We start from the raw sequence: 23370 nt of genomic DNA on the forward strand, positions 1-23370 counted from the left end.
TTCCCAGTCGTCGTTGTCGTCTGGGAAGATGACGTCTTCCCAGATGAAGACAAGACGACGAGACGACTCGTCGTCCTCTGGGAAGACGAGTCGTCTTCATCTGGGAAGACGATTTCTTTTTCCAGATGACTTCTCTCTACATCGGATGCGTTGAGGTCGAGTTGAAAGGGGTCATCGGTGGAAGAGAAACCGTTGGGAGGGGAAGACGGCCGGTGATGACGACGGAGAAGGGTTTGGAAATAAACCCTAGGGGGGAAAATGCAATCTTTTCAAACTTAGCTTAGGGAAAAAATGTTAGTTTTTAAACTTTTAGGGGGAAAAATGAGATTAAATTTACCACCGTTAAGGTTTTGTTAAATCTAACTAGCCATGAGTGGGTGTTTGGTGTTTTTATAATTAAAGGATGAAAACTTGTCATTACAACATACCTTGGGTGGGAAATAGTCGTTTGGCCTAATTCGAATTTGTTTATTAATTTAACGCAACTTAAACGAGTTTAATAAATGCTCAATTTACGTAAATTCAAGTTTAAATTTAAAAATTATTATTTTATTTTTAATTTAAATATATCTAATTATATATCTCAAATGCGAAGAAGGTCCGTTCCAAAGATAGGAATTTATTATTGCTGCCAAATTAGTTGGCTAATATCCTAGTAATTCTACTGTTTCCCAACTTTTTTAACATCTGCGGAGTCTTTAGGTTATAATATGCCAGTCGGTGTTGTGATTGTTTTAAGTTGTTTTGCTTCGGTACACAATTGCCGCTAGGATGGATATAAATCAAGTTAAGTTTGAATACCCATTAACTTAAATTTAACTAAAATAAAAAATAATTCAATTTAAATTCAATTCAAATTCATCAAACTAATATTAAAAGTAATTTAAATTTAATTCAAATAAAAATTATTTAATTTAAATTTATAACTTAAATTTATAACTCAGATATATGACTTATATTCTTAATTTGAATTTGTAATTCATTAAAAAAAATATCATTTAATAATTATTTAATATAATTCAAATCGAATAATCTATTTAGTTCATAAATCAAACCGAACCAACTTTTATATAACCCGAATTTAACTTAATTTTAAAATAAGACAAATCTCTGAATTTAAATTTAATTTATATTTAAAATAAATAAATTTAAATCAATTAAATTAAACCGAACTAGCTTTCGGGTCGAAGGGCCCAGCCCTAATTGCCATGGTCCTGAAGATTAAAATGCAGTGCTGGAGCTGACATATAATTATGGGGTCACAGATTACGACAAAGGAAACGGTTATGCTCAGGTAAATTCTTCGACTTCACTGTGCTTGTTTTTATTAGAGTCGCTTCTCACCCCTCATGAGGTGTATTCAATTTCGTTATGCGGAGTAATTATTTAAATTTTAACAGACTGCAATAGATACAGATGATGTTTACAAGACTACTGAAGCAAAGCAATCAAATTATCGGGTGGAAAGATTACCCGCGTGAACCTGGACCATTGCCAGGTATCAATACCAAGATTACCGCTTGCTTGGTTCCTGACGGTTGGAAATCGCTATGGCTGTTGGTCTTCCTTTTGTCTCATTGTTTCTCTCTGCCCTGCCGGTCTTTGTTGACAATATTGATTTTCTGAAAGAGCCAGAGTGACCGTGACATTATTCTAGTCGCCACGTCACACGACCGAGTCCATGGAGATTCATAACAATTTTGTCCATTGGGAATTCCCTTCCACTCAACTTTATTTTTCCGGAATGACCTAATTATGGAACAGTCCTAATCCCATTTTGTAAATTTTGTTTTGTATCTGTTGTTGTATAGGACTCCTAAAGCATGCTTCATGTACAGGCAAATGAAGACAAGCATGAATATTGTGTTACTACCAGAAAGGAGTATTGATTATCAGAAAGCTCTTCTATCCAAACTGTTATAGTTTCTCAACCCAGAATAGCCTCCCATTTTAGGATTCGAAGGTTCGGAAATCCCAGATCTAATTTTCCCCGAAAAAATACACCACTATGTGAGTATAAGTTTCCACAGAGAAATATATTAGAGAATGAAACTGATTTTTCCAGGCCATGTTCCAATGAGTACTAGCAGACATTTGTTTCCTGATCATTATATCAGAAAAGCCAAAAGCAAACATTTCTGCAAGCAATCTTCATCTCTCTTTTTTCTTCTAACAAAATGAAAGATGCAATATATCATTAAAGAGAGCAAAAGTGAAGTGCATTAAATACCTTGCAGCCACTAACTTATTAAGGTCCCAGATATCCATTCAACAAGCAAGGTGGACTCCTCCCGTTTATACATTAAAACCTCCTCTCATGCCAAATCTGAATCATATAAATCTGGCAAACAAGACATAAAGAACAGAAATGCCATAGAAGTTCAATATGCAGTAACACAATAACAGTAACTGAAATAAAATCCATAAAACTTAGCAAGATAACCCGGTACCTGAATTGCTGGATTAAATCCTTTTATTTTTCAGATTCTGAAGGATGTGCGTACCTAGATTCAAACTCATCCAGGTAAACATCCAGCATTTTTATTCAAAAAAATAAAAGCAACAATGATAGAGAATGAGAATCCTGAATTTAATGAGATACATAACCAAAACAACCATATAACTCAAAACAGACTTTCTCATCTACTAACAGAAGAATGGAAGAAACTTTACATATAATCCATTGAATTATTAGACATGAATCTGGATTCAGTCATTTTTTCCACCTATGCACATATGAAAAAACCAAGCTTTGATGGACCAGGTCTTGGCACCATCCAATGTGTCTATGCTTGTAGTCACCTTATAAAAATTACATTATACGACGTGGTAGCTTTGCAACAAAGAATTCACGCTACCCAAACTTCACGAAGATTGCAACATTGTGTTTCCATATTCCTTCAAATCATGGCTGAAAATACCAACATCAATGCTAAGCAGATGATCAATATCATGAAGTACATAGTACACAACAAAATAAAGCCAAAGAATGCAAAGTTCCCATACCAATTACTTAGAAGAAGAATTTCAGTGTAATGATGGCACCCAGAGGCTTGAAGCACCAGTTCTGTTTCCATTTCCACGACCAACATTTGCGGCCTCATCCGGTTCCTCAGGAAAATTTCTTTTGAAAGCACTGGGCACAGCAAATGAAGTAGATGGCACTGGTGTATTGCTCACATTCTGCAAAAAGCATAGTTAATACTGGGATTTAGAATGACTAGATATAAAGAGAAACTTCATATCAGTGAAACTTCTAAATGCAACTTAAAGAGAGTAAATGGCTATATCAAATTCAAATATAAGTTGCATCAAGTTCATCAGGCATATAAAAACATATGTTTTACAGCATAGATGACTTACATGCTTCTCAATTGGGTTACTGGAACCTACATTCTGGGAAATCGATGATCTAATATGCATATCCAAATCTGGACGAGCAAGCTTATATGATCCCCTCCGCTCCATAACCTCAGCACAATATGATGCATCATTGACTCCTAAAATCCAAGAATGGACCCAAGGTAAGATGTATTTTGCAAAATAGGATTTCAAACGTTTAAGAATCATATATGAGATTGCCAATTATGAAAAATCACATTATACATAGTATGGATATAAAAAAAAAAAATACCAATGTAACCCAAAGGCAGGAAATAACCATTGCACTCCAAAACCAAAACGGTAGAAGCAAATTTCATTTGAAAGTTGTGCAAACTACTAAGTTAGGGTTAGGGGTCCTTGCGGGAGGATCCCTTAGAACGAAATCTGGAAGCCTTGTCTAATCAGTTTTTAGGATGCACAAATATATGGGTCATCATCATGTACAAAATAAAAGCTTCCCCTACCTAATGGAGATACAACCATATGATAATAACATATAGAAGATCTTAACATGTTTTTCTTTACTTAATCATGATCAGTAAGTGTGATACATTTTACTCTACAACAGAAAGAAAGGTTACTTATATAATCTTAAAAAAAACTTATATTCCATCTGCTACCAGACAAAAAGTTTTGAACCATCAACAAGGCAGACCAGGAGCTTACCCTTAAGTTTATCTGTATCCACAGGCCTTGCCCGACTGCTAGTCACCCTAGAAGCTGGCAGCAAATCCTGAAAAATTTCATGTGTAAAAAACAAACCACAGGAAAGGGCAATAGAAACATGAAGTAGTCTTAATGTGATTCATAAATTTATAAACGTTTACTGTTTATGACCAAAAATCCCTTGACCCCCCAGCTTATTATGTAGGCAGAGTTCAAAACTAAGGACTACTTCTGAACACCTACAACCCTGGTAACCAAAAATACGTGGTATATAATTATGTCCCAAGTAAACAGCCCCCAGGGAATTAAATATCAGAACTCTAGCTTATAACCGAAGGTCTTATCCACTCAATCCAATCCTTGAGTTTATTTATAAATGAATTACAAATCAACTTAAATTTTCTTAGGATAACTAAAAGAAAATGAAGGAAAGAATTTCAAAGAACTTCAAAAAAGATGCAAGTACATGTATACAAGCCTTAAAAGTGATTGATAGCAAATAACTGACAGAAAACACATCATAAAGAAACTAACAGATGATTGAGCCAGTTTCTTTGTCTTCTGTGTCTGCTGGTACTTGAGAATGGTCCAGTCAAAGATGTAATCAAACTCAAATCCTGTCAGTTAAGAGAATAACAATGCAAATATAACCCCAATATATAAATAAAAAATCTAATTCAGAGTGATCCCACAGTGTGAGACTTGATATGCCATGGAATGAAGAGAAAATACTAACCCAATAAATTTACATAGTGAATTACCTTCTCGAGTAAACAAGTCACGAAACAGGCGTTTCAAGAATCCATAATCAGGCCGCTGGTCAAATGTTAAAGAGTGACAATAATGGAAGTAGGAAGCAAATTCCACAGGATGGGACTTGCACAGGACCTTTAGAATATAGATTTGACATCAACTTTACTTGTCAATGTGGTGACGTTCAAGCAAAGAAATAATAAAAATAATAAATTGCTTCACTAACAATAACAGCATTCCAGAAATTAGAAGTTAAAATATATATTATTAATAATCCAGCAGATTTTTCCCAGAAAATGAACTAAAAAAACAGAAATCAATTCCGAAGTAAAAAGCACAAAAAATACATCACACGATATATAGATTTTACCAAAACAATGATATAAAAATTGAAAAGTTAGGCTAATAGAGTTTTGTAGCAAGAGAATATGTTAAAGAAAAGGAAAATCCAGACAGTTAATAAATATGAAGACATATAATTTCTCCAATTGAAGCCAAGAAAATAAAGTAGGCAAAGAAAACAAGAACATACCTCAATAGGGGTTGACACCTTCTTCTCACATATTTTGTCATACTTTTGCTTTTTTGTAGCAGCTTTCAGACCCTGCCAAGGGAGGCTAAATGCAGAATCATTCTATTAGAGTCGTATGGTTGGAATCATATCTTCTAGATACAACATCCCAAGCCCTCAAAGTTATTTAAATGACAGTTACAAACCACATAAAATCCTTGTTTTCACATGGACCGAAATTAAGAGACGAGGATCCCAAAAGTAGAACAAAAATAAATATACCTTCCCCGCAAAAAATACAAGAGAACATAGCCCAGACTCTCCAAATCGTCCCGCCGGCTTTGCTCTAGAAAAGATAAAAAGATATATATGACAAGAGCTACAGACTTCTATCAAGTCCATGAAATAGAAAAACAAAAATATCTCTACTTACCAATTCCTAGATGAGTATTACAGCTTGCATAACGAGCAGTCCCTGTTAAATTCTTGTTCTCTCTGAATGAGTTATAGATCAAGGACGGAGAAAATAACGTTAAAAAACTTGTTGCAGGAATATTTAAGTTAAGCAAGAGAGACAGCACGATATATCCAAATATAAAAATTCAGAAAAAAGAACAAAAAGGATGATACTTATTAGACGATTTGTCACATTGAACTCAGAGATTGTCTAAGCCTCAGTATATATAGGAATATAACAGCTTTTGATACCAAAGCTGCCTAGGCTAAATGAACAGCTTTTGATACCAAAGCTGCCTAGGCCAAATGAACTTATCCGGAAATATGTGGAAATAAAAGGCCAAGACCATAAGAATCTTACTTCAAGATAGGATCATAAGCTACAGCATACAGCAGATGTGTAGCCCTTATAGTTCTCAAAATGTTCCATTAAATCACTTCTGTTCAGATTTTCAGTCACCTAGTCTGAAAGAATTAATTTCAGTAAACCATAAGACTCTTCATAAACTTTTTGAGGGAAAATTTTCATAAACTCATTTCAAAGTAGTTTCTCTTCTATATTTTCATAATTGCATTATTTTTATTATAGGATGGTCCTTAATCTCTAAACAAAAAGTCAGAAGTCAAATCCAAAGATTGCCCAACCGAGAGAAGTTAGAGTACACTAGTAATAGTAAATTAAGCTGTGAACATACAAGTGATGTCTGGAGAATATTACTGTATCAAATTGAATAAATAAATAATAATTACGTAAAGAAACTGATCAACCAGTGACAATTATGTTGATTCTCCTTTTATGCAATTAACCATCAATCCCGCCCCTTCAAATTTAACCCCGTGAAGCAATATCTCATCAAACAAGTGGTAAATTTAGTCAGCAAGAATTTACTGCAATAAATCTTTAGGAAAACACATTCAAAAAGCTTTTAAAAAAAGACATATATCATCAACTTCACTCATATGGTTAATATATGTAGACCATCACCCAAAATCAACATCAGCATGTAGACAATAGAAAAAGCAATAACCTAAGAAAACCAAATTTTCATGCATTTGATAAGAACTTCACAATTGAACACTTACCTGTAAGGAATGTGGCGGTTTGTGGTGGGGTCCCGATATCTTTTTGCAAGCCCAAAATCAATAATATAGACCTGGTGATAGCATATAAAGAGAAATAAAATATGAGATAACAGACTAATTCATGCAAGTTAAATAATGAAGTAGGATGCCTGAGAACAATTAATACCTGATTTGCTTTCCTGCCAAGACCCATAAGGAAGTTATCTGGTTTGATGTCTCTGTGCAAAAACCCTTTGGAATGCAAAAATTCTATTTTTGTAATCTGTGGTCAGGTGAACCCAGAAATCAAGTGCATTAGAATTTCAGTCTTCTTAGTGTCTATTTTTTATTCTTCTCTTCATCTAGGTTTGTTTAAAAAAATGCTCATATACTTATTATTATTTAAAAAAAAAAAAAAAAACCTGTAATAATGATTACAGATAGGCTGACTGCATCAACAGTCACTCCCAAAAATCAAGAAACAGATTTGCTAATTACCATCTGATCAGCCAGCATCAGGACTGATTTCAGTGAAAATTTCCTCCCACAGTAGACAAATAGATCTTCAAGACTTGGTCCTAGCAGGTCAACGACTAGAACATTATCATCCCCATCAACTCCATACCATTTGATGCTTGGAATACCACCTAAACCAGAATAAACGTGTCAAACCAACACTGAGAGTAACACATCAACCAAAAAAAAAAAAAAAAAATCCATTGCATCATACTTCCTCCTTGAAGATTCTTATATATCTTTGCTTCGTATAGCAGCTGTGGATGTTTGGTCTTGTTATTTTCCTGCAGAACAAAAGAGAACATAAAATGTAACCCATGCCCATAAAAAGCTTAACAAGCCAAAGGAAATAAAGCAGCCTAGCGAAATTCATGACAAATTTTACCAAATACTGATAAACACTAAAGGCTTGATACTTAAATAAGGACATAATCCTCTAAGTTTGCAAATCAAAGACCACAAAACTTTAGGTCAACTAAAAACAGTTCATATCCCTGAATTAATCAAAAAGAGTCACTAACAACTTCAATTCCATTCTTCATATTGTAAACTGTCCGTATACACAGACCAATCAGCTCAAACTTTAGACATTTCAAATAATTACAGTCCAAGAGACTCACAATTTTAACTGCCACGATTTCATTGGTGTCAACATGAGTAGCTGAAACAATTAAGGAAAAAAAACGAAAAGCATTAATCGATATCTATAAATATTTAACAATGATCATGAAATGAAAATAATAAAAATTAAAAATTATCCACATGCCAAGAAATATTTCACCGAACGATCCACTTCCAATTTTGCGACCTAACTTGTACTTCTCTCCGATAATTCTCTCCATACGTAGTATTATCTCTCTCTTTTAGCTATTAGCTTTAGGATTGAGCTGAATTTTAACGAAGAGAGGGAGATTCTTAGGGTTTTAGGTGAAGATTGTCAGGGAGAGCGATTGAGGAGAGAAAGAAACGCGAGCAAGGTTATTTATAGATTGTCAAAAAGTTAGGGGTTTATACTGAGATTTGGCTAAATGACTATGTCCCACCCAAGGTATTGTGTAACCCAAACCGCTAATTTTCAAAAACTCAAAGTCTCACATATGAGTCAATTTCTATTAAAATTTTTAATTATGATTAGAGATAAATTCATCATTTTAATAATAATATTAAAACTATATATAATTAATTACTTTTTCACCTGTAAGTTTTTAAAACTAGCAATTTCACTTCTGATTAAAGTTTTTTAGTTTTAAAAAATGACATTTCCTCTCAAACCCTTTCTCTCCTCTTCAACCATCGGCAACTTCCACAAAACTCCCTACCACCACCTTGGTATGGATTCATTTAGATTAGACGAATCCAAACCAAGGTGATGATCAGAATGGGTTAGGGAGTTTCGTATAGGTCACTGGTAGTCGAAAATATCACCAGAGAAGAGTGGAAAGAAAATTTTAGGTTTTGGTGGGGGAGATGGGGGGAGAATGTGACTTTTTAAAAGTAAAAAACTTTAATAGAGATAAAATTATTAATTTTTAAAACTTAAAGGTAAAAATTAATGAATTATATATATTTTTGAAATGTGGAAATTCGTTTAATGATTCGAGAGAAAAAGGCTGAGTTGAGGCAAATTTAATGATTTTCTATGGCGGAATTGATCCAAATCAAATTGAATAAAAATTAGCTTATATTCTATTTGAATTAAAGAAAAGAGAAAAAGAATAATTAGAAGAGATGTAAAAAGTTATTCACGAAGCAACATCTAAATATGGGATTGATCTCAATCTAAGTTCAAACTTGATGAATTAATCCTTCGTCAACTTAAGTTTGAATCATTCAAACTAAATATTAAATTAAATATAAATTGATTCAATTCAAATTTACTCTGATTAAAGTCTCTATTAAATATTTTGGGATGGATTCAAATTGAGTAATATCTAAATAAGGGTTAATTTAAATTTGATTCGAATTTAGCATAACTAATTTGAAATTAAATTTAACTTATTCAATTAATGATGAGTTCATCAAAAAATAAAAAGACTAAAAGGATCGTCCAAGAGGAACCACAAGTGAAAATGAAAAATTACTAGAGAATGAATCTATTAACGAATTGTTGATGACTCAATTTGATCTCGTGCTAGAAGTAGACCTATTCAAACCCATTAATTTTGAGTCAACCATCGATGAAAAATTATTAGATGATGAATCTATTAACGAATTTTTAATGCCTCAATTTGATCTTGTGCTAAAACTAGACCTACTCAAACCCATTAATTTTGAGTCAAACACCAATTCGAGATCAGACCGAATCCAAACCTAGCTCTCCGCACACGAAATGTTGAGACAGTTATTCAACAAAAACCCAAGAAAAGGTAGCTCAAATTTTTACAATTCAACTTTTTATCACTGACATTCATTTTTCACCATTGATTACCTGCACAAATCTCGGTTACTCTCAGTCGTTCAGAAAGAACTCCCAGTTTAAGATAGCTGAGGCTATGTAAGAAAACATTGTATCTGTAATGAACCCACCAAAATTAGACAATCCACAATCACTAGAAACTGCACCCACAATGTGGTTTTCATTACAATGGAGTACTAACAACCTATTAAACAGAATAACTAAGATGAAGCACCAGAATTTCTGATACATCAATCCAGGCTAGCCCAGTTGCTGATGGAACGGCACAAACTCCGATATGAATGCATCTCTACTCTCTAGCTGTAAAGACATTGCACTTCAGATGAACATCACTAACTCAGGCCTACTATAAATGTTATTCTGTTCATCCTCCAGCGTAGCATAAGCAGCAACGAGAGCATCTTGAGAACCAATATATAGTGAGTTGTAAATCTTCCAGTAAACTTCCCTAACCTTCCTAGCTGGATGGAAAAGCCCCTGCAGACAGTAGTTCAGCACGATAGCTGCACCCAAGGCAACCCTCATTCCTTCAACGGCTTCCATGACTGCGTTTATGACATGAGGGGAAGTCTCAAAAATGTTTGGCCAGACATAGTTCAGTAAGTGGATCAGCGCATCCTCACAACCCAATCCAGCAACCCCCAAGGCCATGTGCTTGACTGCAGATGCCGCAGTCTGCCTGTGAACTAAATCTCTGTCCATCAGGGCATCCTCAAGTAATGGAGTCACAGCATAGATATAGTCCTTGCCCATTTCACCAATGTACTCAAAGAGGAAGGAGAGGGATTTCAAAACACCATTCTGCACATTGAGCTCAGGCACACGGTACTCATTCATTAGGGCTGGCAGAACTGTAAAAGGAGAACAAGTTTCAGCAACAATTGCAATAGCCACAGTAGTGCACACACGATTCTGACGTTCCTGCACCTTGAGATTGTTTAAGAGAGTTGCAAGGACATCTTGTGGCCCAATGGCTTTAGCAATATACCCAAAGGTGTTCACAGTAGCTCGTCGAATACCCTTCTTGTGGGCTTTAAGCATCTCAAGAAGTTCAAAGCAAATCCTCATCCACTCCCTAGCTGGTACAAACTCAGCTCCACGATCAGCAATTCGACCAACAAGATCAATACAGTTTTCCTGGACTTTCTCATGCCTATTCTTCAAAATTGGAGTCAACCTGGGAAGTAAATCCTTGATTGGAGGAGTCATTTTTGTCATACCAATAACATTCACAATGGCCTTAAGAGCACCTAAAATTGATCCAAGAACTTCAGGATATTCTTCTCCCAAATATTCATATAATACAACACCAAGATGACCCATCAGTTGCTCCTCTTGGCACTGCTTCATCACCACTGCAATCCTTGAAATAAGATCTGCTGCCTGCTGCCTCACCTTGGCACTTTTGTTATTCAAACGCCACTTTATGGTACCACATATCTGGGGAAGATATGGCTTTACTCTCTGCCCAAGAGAATTCACGACTGCACCAAAACCATTAAGCATCACATTGGCATCATCACTGGTTTGCTCTTGGAAGGCATAAAGAATTCCGTCAATAAGAAGCTCTTCCAACCTAGCGTCAATATCAGATGCACCCAAATTAGCAACCACCTTTTCAATTGTTTCCATAACCATTCGCCTATAAGGTTCACTCTCATCTTTAAGATCCTCAACAATTCTCCCTACTATATCAGCAACTCCAACTTTGTTTGCAATCTCCACAGTTGTCTCCACAAGCTGCTTATAGTTTCTTCGATCTAAAGCCATCCTTCTAACCCAGAAATTCCTAAAGAACTCAGGAAGGATATCACTTCGGATATAATCAGCTTCTACACCCTCAGTACTCACACACTGCTTTACCACTTTCAACACAATTTTCTTCATTTCTTCATCAGGTGACTGGAACTCACGTATCAGAATAAACATAACTTCCTTAGTATAGTAACTGGCATAAATTGCATCCATTAGAGGAATGATGAAGCCAATAGCCTTCAAAAATGCCGCCAATACCTTACCACGGTGTGACCTAATACCCTTCCACAATGGCTTCAAGACCGAGTCAAAACTTTCGATACCATATGGAGCAGCAGCCTCAGCAAGGGCTGCAAGAGACAAAGCAGTAATCGTTCTCACCTTCTGATTCTCATCATTCAAACCATGTTCGATAATTTCCACAAGCGACCTAAGATGTGGAAGAACAGCACAGCCAATCAAGATAGCAATCTGCTGTACAATCTTGATCCCCGTATGACGTGCTTGCCAGGATTTCTTACTTTGACACACGGCTTTCAAGAACGGCAGCAGTGCAGGAATCCCAAGAGCAGATGCAACAACACTGAAAGCCCTAGCAGTTGTGTTCCTAACGTACTCATCAATGTTATCAATATCTGGACGCATAGCAGCAATCATAGTAGCCAAACCTGCTGCCTTACTCAGATTAGAGATAATTTCTCTTCCCTCAACACGGGCATAATAGTCCTCATCAATTAACAACGGCTCAATAACAACAAGAATCTTATGCACATAAGGTCTCACCAACTCATCTAGCTTGTATAGCACCCTATCAATAACCTTAACCAAAAGATGCCTCTCCTGATCTTCTAACGTGGGTTGCATAAGTAGAGGTAAAATACGATTAAATAACGGACCTGCACCAAACTCCCTTGCTTTGTCAGTAAGCTGTCTCAAAGCAGTCTTCCTCTGAGGAGGAGTGCCATTCTTCACCTTCAACAACAGCTTCATAATTTTTCTCTCCTTCTGCTCCTCGGGTGTCAACTCCTCCTCCTCCTCGTTCAATAAAGCCCCAAAATACTGATAATCCTCAGGCTTCATAAATGGCAATCCACCAGGTGCTTCCTTTGGCACATCAAACTGCTGTCCACGATTCTCTTCAGGAATTTGATACAGCGGAGTCCCAAGGGGTGTAGGTGTTGCAAGTAACTTCCTTGCAGGAGTCCTTATTGGCACATAAGATGCTGGTGGCTCCAAAATCTTATACCCTTCTTGTGGAAACATAGCATCAAGCTCTTCATCAGTTAACGGACGGTTTCTTTCTTCTATATCCTTCTCCCACCTCAATAAATTATACTGCTCAGGTGTTATAGAACCACGCAGATTAATAGCACTCGGGGTAGGAGTTGCCACGTCCATTGCTCCAACAGGAGTGACACCAGGCGTATAAGCAGCGGCAGGTGTGGCTCCGGCCATTGGAGTAGCACTGCCCATGGTGGCAGGTGTCTCATCCCACCTTGAACGCTGACGTTTTGGTGTTGGAGTGGCTAAACCTTTAGGAGTGGCATCCCAAGTCATTCCAGCAGGCGTGGCACCAGGAGTAACCCCACCTGCTGGTGTGGCATCAGCATCAGCTTCAGCTACCCGTCCGGGTGTGGGGGTCTCATCCCATCTATTCCGTCTGCCTACAGAAGGAGTTGAATCAGAAACCCTCCCCGGCGTGGGAGTGGCATCCCACCTACCAATACCCGGAGTGGCATCAGGTAAATCCCAATCTGATGTGGCTTTAGCCTTTTTTGCAGGCGCTGCAACAGAATCAGTATCCTGAGATTGATCCCACCTATTCCTCCTCTTAGGTCCCTCAGCTTTAGCAGCTTCTTCCTCTTCCTTCTTCTTCTTTGCGATTAATTTCAAAGTCTCTTCCTTCTCTCTCTGCAACGCCTGCTCTCTCATGACATCAGCATAAGTCCTAACACTCGGATCAGGCGTCTTCTCTCCGGCAGCAAACGCATCGTGTCTCTCAGGCGAAATCACACGTTGCAATCTCCGTCTTCTGTAATCATCTTCACGGTCAATAATCTTCCCCGGTTTCTTAAATCCCAGATTACCATCATCATCATCACCACCACGAGGAATCTCATTGAAAAGAGACTTAGGCGCCGTATAAGATGCGAGTTTCCTCGCAACCTCGGAGTCCATGGCGTCGAGATTATTGGATTCGTCATCGTCGGTAACTGGAATCGAACTGACGTAAGCATCACGATCAGTGCCGCCATATAGGTCGCGATCGTAAGTTAAAGAGGTAAGTGAAGCAAGCTCTTGCTCCATTCGTCGACGCTCTTCTTGCGTCTTTGCGATTTCTACATCCATGATTATTGATATGGTTTACCAAAGCCCTAAAAGATTAAATGAAATTGAATTAGAAGAGAACTAAATATTGCTAAAGACGAGTGAGAAACAACTGATTGAGATAAAAAGGAACAATTACAATTACCTGAATCGAAATGATTTTAGGGTTTTGATAAGACGACTGAGGATATTCGGGGACAGGGGTGACCACATAAATGTTGGGCTTGAGATAAATGAAAACCGACTTAAAGAGGTCGGTTTGGTTTTCAGATTGGGCTGCTGGCTGACTATCATTGGGCCACTATTTCCATGTGGACTCGTTCTTCAACTTTGGTGGCTTCACGGTCAATGCCTCGAACAGATTCGATCTAAATTGAATTAAATCATATTTAAAACTGATTTGATTTGATTTTATATCAAATTTATAATATTTAATTTAAGTTTAAATTAATTCAAATTAAAATATAATATTATTAAAAGATTGTTCACAAATAAATAATATTATTAAAGGAATTAACACTTATTCTCACTAAAAATTTGTTAAATTCTTAAATTAGTATACGTTAAATATTGAAAACTCAAACTTTCATTTATAAATAATTAAAATTAATAAAATCAATTAATTTTAAAGATAAAATTTTATTTTATTTTATTTTTATTTAGAAAATAACAATTTCTTACATAGAATTTCTTATTCAAGTTTAAATCAATGTTCCTCAGTGATCGTGTTATCCTTTTCTTTGCCTTCATCTTCGCACGGACCATAAGCTTTGCTACAAACCAGGAAGTATATAAAATTAGCCATGCTTAAACCAGCAAGAAGCCAATAATAATAATCATAATGACCCTTGTTGATATTGGCTGAAACCCAGCTCTCCTTTCCTCCACTTCTAGTAACCTTATCGACAACATTGATTATGAAACTCGACACCAAGCTTGCTGTTGAACTTCCTATTCCAAGAAGAGTGGAGGAGATGCTAGCCATGCTTCTAGGCAGCTCAGTGTAATAGAATTGAGACTGTCCAATGGTGTTGAAAGCCATGGCCAAGCCTCCCAGGACAAGATGAGGCAATAACCACATCGAAGACATGTTAATTACAGCTCGTGGGTCATCAGAAAATCCTTCCTTGATTGCAATTTCCCGGCGGAAAGTCTCCACAATTGCCCAGGCTGCCATGGATGCAGAAGAGCAGAACAATCCAATCCCCAGTCTCTTTTTTAAGCTAAGATAAGTTGACTTTCCACTGAGTTTAGATGCTAGAGGGATAATGATACGATCATAGAGAGCAATCCAGAGTATTACAGTAATGATCATGAAGATGCCGAAGGAGCCTGGAGGGATTTCAAAGTTGGATGTGATTTTTCGGTCCATTGTGCTCACCTGGATGGGGAAGGAGTGTTGATCCAGAGTAACACCGATAATGATTCCCGTCGACCACAGTGGAATTACTTTGATCAGGGCTTTCAGCTCTTCAACTTGATCTACTGTGCAAAGACTCCATGGGTTTGTGGCTCTTCCATCTGAGGTCAAGTCTTGTTGAGGATCTCTCACAATGCAAGCTTTGTTGAGCCAACTGGAAAGACAATTCGTGTACTGGATTTAAAAAGATTATTTAATAGAAGCTAAAGCCAAAATTGATTATGAAGAACATGCTTAATCACTCTTGACCATTCTATATAATTTGATATCTAGGAGACAAATCCCAAATGCGTCTGATTGCCAATCCCAAAGAATTCTGATTGCCTATTTGTTGTTAGGGCAAGTGTAAAACCCTTAAACAAATTTTACATTGATAAAACACAAGAAATGTTAGTATGTATGAACTTCCCCCATCATTTGATAATTATATGAAAAAATTTATTCAATAAAGTGTAAGCTACTAATTGAAAAGAAATGTTTTGGATTATAAAACATACTAAACAAATCCCACATAAATAAAACACAAATGATATTGGATATATTTGAGAATCTCACATTGTTAAATAATATGTGAGCTCCTAATTTGTGAAGATATGTTTGGGTTTAAAATATAAAAGCAAAACCAAGGTGGACTAGACAAATCACACAAAATAAAATCAGACTAAACAAAGTATGAAACAAACTAGATAAATCTTATATCGATAAAATATAAAAAAAATTAGATAAATCTCATCTCGATAAAACATGAGAAATGCTGAAGGTGAATGAGTCTCACACTTTGTTTGGGCAGCAAAATCATGACCAACATGAATGGTACCTTAATTTTTCACTCGGCAATAGAAGCATTGATTTCTTCCTGATGTGGTAAATATTATCATCCGTGGCTTGAGATGGCGACTTCATATGTCGATTTTTGTAAGAGGCTACAATGACTTGAGCGAGGCCAGTGAGCAAGCTTGTTTTAGCCTTCAACTTGACATAAAAGGAGGAAGCCAAGAAGAAAGAAAGAACCGATAAGAGCATGAGAGCAGCAGGAACTCCCAAGCCAACCTTCCACCCGAGTTTATCTTGAATGTACACAATACAAGTCACTGCAAACATAGATGAAACCGAGACTGCAACGTAGTACCAACTGAAGTATCTCTGTAAAATGCCTGCATTTTGTAAGTTGTCTTCCCTGTTGTTCAACTGATCAGCACCAAAGGCTAAAGAGGATGACCTTATCCCACCTGCTCCAACAGACATGAAGCCTAAAGATGAATACAAAAACAGAAGCTGGGATGCTGTTGGAGGTTCACAAATGCTGCTTGCTGGGTCACAAAGAGGAGGCTTTGCATCTGGAATTATGGTTGTCAGCCATAACAGCACCATCCCCTGTAAAATGAAAAAGAAAAGCTAATCGCTGGTGTCAATTTAGCCGAGGTTTCACCCTATCCGCTACATGATAAGGAACGAGTAACTATTCAGGACGCTGCCCTCTGCCCACTAACCGAGCAACGAGAGCCGCATGTGTTAGAATAAAGTCTTATAAAAGAAGTGGTCACCACTTCCAACATAAGGAAACAATGGCTAGTAAAGTAAAACTGAGATGGAAGAGATTACCAGGAGAGTCGCAATGGAACCGAAACCGACCATCCGGTACCGACCGGCATAAGAATCTGAAATAAAGGCCCCAAGAACTGGCATAAGATTAGTAACAGCTGACCAGATGAAGAGTATAATAGTTGCTGCAGTAGTTTCCAAATTATATTCTCTTGTCAAATACATGATCATGTTTGAGTGTAGCCCAATACTCGCCACTCTCTCAAATGCCTCGTTTGCTGTCACAATCAGAATCCCAAAACACTTCATAAAAATTTCTGCTAGTATAAATTAACCAGCATGCATGGTTTTGATTCATGTCAGCGTTACCTATGATGAAAGGCATAGTTCTGAGGCCTCCCTTTGGGTTCGGATTATCGCTCAAGAGAGGCTCCATAATCAGTTTCTTCTCATCTGAAGAAGACGATCTCTCAGTTCCCATCTGAGTCGGCTATCTGCAATGAAAGTGAGAAGAGTTGTGGACACTCGGCAAGCAATATCACAGAAAGATTAGCTAATGATCCTTCTTCTAAGTTGCCTGTGTAACCGACAGATGGGGGACTCACTTTCTTTAAAGGAAAATTTAAACAGATAAAAAAAGAGCACCATGAGCTAATGGCTTTAGTCATGAACTTGAGCAACATTCTGAAAGTAATTGTTTATAGGAGGAGACAAAGAGGGCAGCCAGCCTTGGAGGACTTCTCAACCACCGTCTCTGCTCATCTTTTTTTTTAAGTGATGTAATTGGTCCCCGGTTATGATTTAATTATAACAATGTAATTGACTAATTGGTTGGTCCCCAATTCCCAATCTTTCTTTTGAATAATGAAGAGAAAATCAATGCAATTAGAAGAGTTTGTTGTGTTGTTCATGGCATGATGGAAATGTAAATATCTCATTGGCATTGCACTAATGCTGATAACTCCTCTCCTCGCATTGCGGAAATAAACTAAATTATTGGTAGTAAGCAATAAGGCAAATCATCAATTCTCCATTTTGTAATCTTCAATGTTTTTCATGTGATATGGGAAGCTTAGAATGTTCCGTTGAATTCGTTGCATGATTTGCATGATAGAGATTTTAAATTTAAAATAAAATATCATTAATTATATAATGGTATATTATTTAAAAACCTAATTAAATACTTAAAAAATAAAATATCATATAATTATATAATGATATATTATTTAAAAACCTAATTAAATAATTAAAACTGGGTATACATAGTATTACTTATAATTCAACATCAAACTCAATTATTTTTTTTCTAAGAATTATTATTTTTTCTTTGATAACTTGTCATCTTCGTCTTTGATGTCACTAATTACCAATCAATCAAATTAAAATCAAATTCAAGTTAACAATTTTAAATTCGAGTTAAACTCAAATTGACCCTTATTCAAGTTCAGCTTGGTTGAATTCGTATATAAGGGTGGATTTAAGATAAACCAAAATCAAACAAATGATATATTAAACTTGATTCAAATTTAAAATGGTTAACTCAAGTTTAAGTTCGGTTCAATTGATGGTAAACAATAACATCATAGAAAAAGATGATAAGTTGTTGAACTAGTCTCCCATAATGGTTGAATTGAGTTGGGTGCATATAATTCTAACGTTGCCATCTCCAGAAACAAAATTGAGGGGAGGTTTCCACCCCTTTACTCCTCCAAGGGATGACCAAATGTGTGGTGAGTCCTGTTACATATAATTTACGTTACTTTTTTTTTTTTTTTTTGAAACAAAGCATTCAAATTCTTCATCCATACTAATTCAGAATGTTCAAGTTATCATTTTGTCATCGAAATCAAGTCCAATTACATGATCTGCTTTCTCACTAGAAAGAAACCAATGAAGTTAAATCACAAGAATCTACAAGAGGATTTTACATTTTGGCCGGTGGACTGGAGAATTCTATACATCCTGCGCCTCCTCTCAATCCAATGCCCACCACTTGAAGCCAGAAAAACTGTTAATCTGAAGAACTTCAATTCAGAATCTTCAAGCCTTGACAGGCTGGGCATTCAAGTGGGCGATGACAAGTCTGGCCTTTTCTTTGAATTCTGGGACCAAACGTCGGAGCCAGGGGCCTGATGCCGAGACAACAGCAATGCCATAACGCAGAATCATGCAAAGAATCAGAACAAAACCCAGATGAAGATCGGCCTCCACTGTCTCAAAATACGGAGAACAAATCGAAAAGATTGCGTAGAGATCAATGGCGATGACTGACAAGAGCGACAGAGTGGATGCCAGTAACATGAGAATGATGATGAGGCAGACGAGGAGAAGAAGAACACAGGCGATTAAGGAGCCGTGTAGAAAGGCAAGGAGGATGATGTCTAAGTTGGGCACCATTTCTGAACGGGAAACGGAAGAAAGGTAACTCAGGAAGAGAGTTTTGATCATTGTTATGGATGGAGGACTGAGAGAAAGGAATTCAATTTGAAGAAGAGAGGAGAAGAATGAAGTGACATGCACTCATTCTGTGGCGTGGAATCAGAATTTTACCGCAAAAACGAGAAAGAAGAAAATGCGAAAATGGATCGTCGACAGCAGGATTCGAACCTGCGCAGGCAAAGCCCAACAGATTTCGAGTCTGTCTCCTTAACCACTCGGACATATCGACTTCGCTCATTTCGCTGAAAACGTTTTATTTATATGACAAGAGCTTCTCAAAACTTGCAAAATGAAACGTACAATGAGATGCAGAGAAATTTTGATTTGCAATTTCTGGTTAGAATAATTTTGCTTTATCTTTAAATTAAAATTACTCGATTATATAATAATATATTAATCTATTAATATTTATTAGTATTCATTCATTAGTATATAAAATATTATTTTTTTGATCTTTTGATTTATTATTCTTTAGATAAGTCAAATTTCAACTAGTTTATTACACTAATCAAATATGATTTTTTTTTAAATAGAATTAGATTCAAACTGAATTGAATCTAAATATGAACTACCTTGAATTCGAATCAAATCTTAAATGATTAGTTTGAATTTAAACTCAAATTTGTTTAAATTGATCCAAAATCTCATAAGAGGTTGTTAGTGTGATGAATAATATCATCGATAGAATAAATAATATTATCGGATAATTCAAGTTTATCTTGAGTCATGCTACTAAATTAATGCTCTAATTCAAATTCAGTTTGAATCAAATCAAATATCAGTTTGAACTAAACTCCGTTCATTCCAGCCTTTCTTTACTGAATATGAAAAAGACAGAACACCAAACAAATAAGCTTATTGCTTTTGCTTGTCTTACAGTTGAACAGCCTATCCAACTTGGCCACATAAAACGTCACCTCTTTAAATAAAAGAGGCAACCCATTTCAAAAGGATAACCCTGCAATTGTACCAGACAAGAAAAAAGGGGTGTGCAAAGCAGCCCCTCTGCACATTAATGAGAACTCCAAGCAGGCATCAACCTGAACGTGGGCTTAGTTGTGACCACAAATCATCTACATGAAAAATCACAGAGAGGTTGGAATTGGGTTAGCATATAAACATGATCATGTATGAAATGTCACTTCTAATTCCTGTGGCAACTAAACAACTTGAAGTGAGAAATCTGAATCACTTACCTTCACCATTCAAATTTACTTCTTCCACGTCAAGAACTTCATGCAAGCGAGGCAATGGCATCAAGATTGTTCTTCAAGAACCATTTCTGAGGATAGAACGAGATCGATGACTCAGAAGGTGGAAGCCAAACCATGATTCTGGAGCAGTTCTCCAGCAAGCCCTCCATTTGGCTTTCATCTTCCACAATTTGTTCAATAAATGTACTTGCCTGCAAATTGATACCAACAAGCTTACTATTCGAAGTCAATCAAGGGAATGGATGATGAGCAACCAACATTAAAAAAGAGATACTCACTTGAAACGCATCGTTAGTTGTATCAATCTGCCGAATAGGTTCAAAGGTAGGTAGGTGCCATTGCTTTGGATCCCAGAGAATAGTGCTATTGAAGGCAAACCCTGGCATTGCAGCATGGAATCTCCGAAACCTCCTACTTGGTTCATTTAGATGCCATCCGATGACTTGAGTTCCATTACAAATAGGCCCCTCCAAGACAGCTTCGACTCCGTTTTCTGTTAGTTTGGCCACTGCCCATGTTCCAAAACGCCTGCATGTTAACATAAAATGATCCTCAATGAAACAAGATCTCCAGAAAAAGAGGTAATTTTAGTTAGATATCTGGTTTCAGGCGAGCAGGTATAGCAAATTTGCAATAGATCCTATTACCAATAAGCAAGTGCTGCAAGCAGAGAAAGACAACTAGGACCATGCTAAAGAGAAAATTCCTAAGGAGACAATTAGAAGAATGCGCAGATAGAAACTCAATCATTTTAGAGAAGTTATGAATCAAATGCACATGTGCTACAAGTTCTGATAATATGCCCAATAAAGCTGATGAAACCATATGATGGAAGCAAATCTTTGAAATTCTAGATGCAAAATACTCTGAGCCATGCTATAGAAATTCCGGGTTCGTAGAGTACATGCTTAAAGATCAAGCGTACCAATGACAGCAACCTAGCAATTGATAGAGTTATCCATTTTTACTATCAATTACGACTTCACTCCAGTGCCTTATCCAAACATAGTTTAAGTCTATGCTAAGTGGCTAACAGCCTAAATTCAGGCACAACAGACAATTAAAAATGCAAATACAAATGTCAGCATGTGATCATATATAGGGATCTGAAATCAACACATCTTATTCTAATACCATGCTAAGTTACTATTTCACCTAAAAGGTAATTTTCTGAAATAACGACAATTATAAGCCCTCTAGCAAGAAAATGTACCTGATCTCTCTCAGTTGCTCAAAAAGATCAGTAGAATATACATTATCATCATCAGCAAAGTAGACAATGCCATCAAGACGGTGATTTTCAATATGAGATAGTGCCACATTCCTTTGGTAGACTCTTCTATCTCTCACATCAGTTAGATTTTTTTTGCAAACAAGATGCCTGTAAATAACCCCAGTTCTTCTTAGAATGTCAGCTGTTTCCTCAGATTGGGAGGTCATTTCCACAACTATCCACAACAGAGGAGGTTGGACCATCCATAATGCGTGTCCCAAACGGTTTAGATAATAAGCTTGAAATGGTCGAGTGTATGTGGGGGTCACAATTATCAAAAGCTTTCGATAAACCAAAGCTGAATCTTGAGGAATTGATTGATTAGCAGGGTTATCATTAGATACATATACTGATCTCAGTTCCTTCCCTTGTGATTCTATCGTTGCATTACTCTTGGTACTTTCACTATTTATCAGCAGTGCTGCATTTTTTGTTGGACCATCGTATGTTTGAAAATTTCCAACTGCAGAAACCATCTCAAAGGTGAATGCATGTTGCTTTGATTTAAGATTCGTTGACATATTCACAGAAACAGATGAAGTGAGTCCACCAAAAAACCCAACCACAAAACAAATCAAGCCATGAAAAACAGCCCTCCTCCAGATTTGCCCCTTTGGTTTTGACCTCTCAAGGGGTCTGGAAGGTCTGGGTGAGGAAACACCAAGAATCGAAACTTGAGGGTCCAGTGAACTGAACAGAGAAGACAAGAATCCACTGGAAGCTGAAGGGTGATTCTGAGTACAAGATGAGGTCTTTGATAAAGGTGAAGCAACTGAAATGGCTTTCCCATTTAATAAAGTTCCCGGTCTAGGAATTGGAGACAAGGCTCTTCTAATAGATGCCATTGAAGCAAAAAACCCAATCCAATATTACTATCTCACTAAATATCTCCTTGCAAACATTTAACATCATCATTGCTGCTGAAAAACATTCAAATCCAGCAGAGTCTCATTATTCTTACTTGATTTATGAACTCAACAATACCTTAATGCCCATCATATATAATAGTAAAGATCAAGAAAAACTAGTATTGCCAGCATTATATAAATGCAAAGTCTCCATCCACTCATCCTAGACAAGCTCTGATTTACAATAAACGGAACATATAAGTATAAGTCGAAGCATCAAAAAAACCCTTAAATACCATTTCAAATCAAACAAAAGTACCATTAATAACACTAATGAGGACCTGGAAACAAGAAGTTTTAGAAGCAAATTACTTTAAAATCTGACTGAAATGAAATGGGATGCGGGATTACCGAACAAGGCCAAAAGGGTCTTCGGTCTTTTGAACTAAAATTCACAAACGGCATTGTTCTGCTCACTAGCGACAAATATCAGTGCTTTGGATATTCCCGTTAAGAAAGGCCGAGACTTTTCGATGTTTTGAGGTCAACTCGAGTGTAAAAATAGGATTTGCAGAGTCATTTTGGAATCTGAGCTAGTTTTTTAAGTGGCTGAAAAAAAAGACCGTGATATTTCACTATCTTGTCTCTCCCGATCACGAGAACTCATCAGACACGAGAATAAGCGGTAGATATTTGCGTTGCTTTATAAATGGATGATGATGTCACGGCGAGTTTGATGGATTTTGCATGCCACTTGGAATTTAGAACCCCGTGAAACCACGCTGAC

General features: G+C 36.7%; 4 protein-coding genes and 1 non-coding gene across 9 annotated transcripts; all 5 read right to left on the bottom strand.

Annotated features, from left to right (window-relative positions):
- Window positions 1-1369: 1369 nt before the first annotated feature.
- Window positions 1370-8335, bottom strand: LOC123200677 (casein kinase 1-like protein 3). 3 transcript variants are annotated; one of them, XR_006498654.1, is made up of 17 exons: window positions 8115-8335; window positions 7969-8009; window positions 7563-7632; window positions 7331-7479; window positions 7020-7115; window positions 6854-6924; window positions 5748-5809; window positions 5597-5660; window positions 5336-5420; window positions 4812-4938; window positions 4585-4667; window positions 4051-4117; window positions 3364-3500; window positions 3007-3183; window positions 2803-2911; window positions 2451-2504; window positions 1370-2341 (listed from the first exon to the last, which is right to left on the bottom strand). XR_006498654.1 is itself a non-coding variant. In XM_044616000.1 (15 exons), exons 1-14 carry the CDS (start codon window positions 8188-8190, stop codon window positions 3028-3030), a joined length of 1284 nt encoding a protein of 427 aa, XP_044471935.1. In that variant the 5' UTR covers window positions 8191-8335; the 3' UTR covers window positions 2621-2911; window positions 3007-3027. The 3 variants fall into 3 exon arrangements, 1 of the variants encoding a protein (XP_044471935.1); XR_006498655.1 differs by having other exon boundaries at window positions 2674-2911; XM_044616000.1 differs by lacking the exons at window positions 1370-2341; window positions 2451-2504 and having other exon boundaries at window positions 2621-2911.
- A 1469-nt stretch (window positions 8336-9804) lies between these two features.
- Window positions 9805-14131, bottom strand: LOC123200379 (splicing factor 3B subunit 1-like). The gene is made up of 2 exons (XM_044615549.1): window positions 13993-14131; window positions 9805-13894 (listed from the first exon to the last, which is right to left on the bottom strand). The coding sequence occupies exon 2, from the start codon at window positions 13866-13868 to the stop codon at window positions 10083-10085; it is 3786 nt and encodes a 1261-aa protein (XP_044471484.1). The 5' UTR covers window positions 13869-13894; window positions 13993-14131; the 3' UTR covers window positions 9805-10082.
- A 422-nt stretch (window positions 14132-14553) lies between these two features.
- LOC123201061 (protein NRT1/ PTR FAMILY 1.2-like) lies at window positions 14554-17525 on the bottom strand. Its single transcript, XM_044616514.1, has 4 exons — window positions 17179-17525; window positions 16870-17087; window positions 16085-16641; window positions 14554-15421 (listed from the first exon to the last, which is right to left on the bottom strand). The coding sequence occupies exons 1-4, from the start codon at window positions 17288-17290 to the stop codon at window positions 14554-14556; spliced, it is 1755 nt and encodes a 584-aa protein (XP_044472449.1). The 5' UTR covers window positions 17291-17525.
- Window positions 17526-19395: 1870 nt separating this feature from the next.
- On the bottom strand, window positions 19396-19477 carry TRNAS-CGA. The gene has a single exon. It is a non-coding gene; the product is annotated as a tRNA-Ser (tRNA).
- Window positions 19478-20075: 598 nt separating this feature from the next.
- LOC123200134 (probable beta-1,4-xylosyltransferase IRX9H) lies at window positions 20076-23360 on the bottom strand. 3 transcript variants are annotated; one of them, XM_044615274.1, is made up of 5 exons: window positions 22995-23360; window positions 21676-22652; window positions 20741-20990; window positions 20445-20653; window positions 20076-20321 (listed from the first exon to the last, which is right to left on the bottom strand). In XM_044615274.1, exons 2-4 carry the CDS (start codon window positions 22578-22580, stop codon window positions 20483-20485), a joined length of 1326 nt encoding a protein of 441 aa, XP_044471209.1. In that variant the 5' UTR covers window positions 22581-22652; window positions 22995-23360; the 3' UTR covers window positions 20076-20321; window positions 20445-20482. The 3 variants fall into 3 exon arrangements, with proteins under 3 accessions (XP_044471209.1, XP_044471208.1, XP_044471207.1); XM_044615273.1 differs by having other exon boundaries at window positions 21676-22655; XM_044615272.1 differs by having other exon boundaries at window positions 21676-22817.
- Between the last annotated feature and the right edge of the window lie 10 nt (window positions 23361-23370).

This window comes from Mangifera indica, chromosome 17 (assembly GCF_011075055.1).
Source record: "Mangifera indica cultivar Alphonso chromosome 17, CATAS_Mindica_2.1, whole genome shotgun sequence".
In the NCBI taxonomy this organism is placed as follows: Eukaryota; Viridiplantae; Streptophyta; class Magnoliopsida; order Sapindales; family Anacardiaceae; genus Mangifera; species Mangifera indica.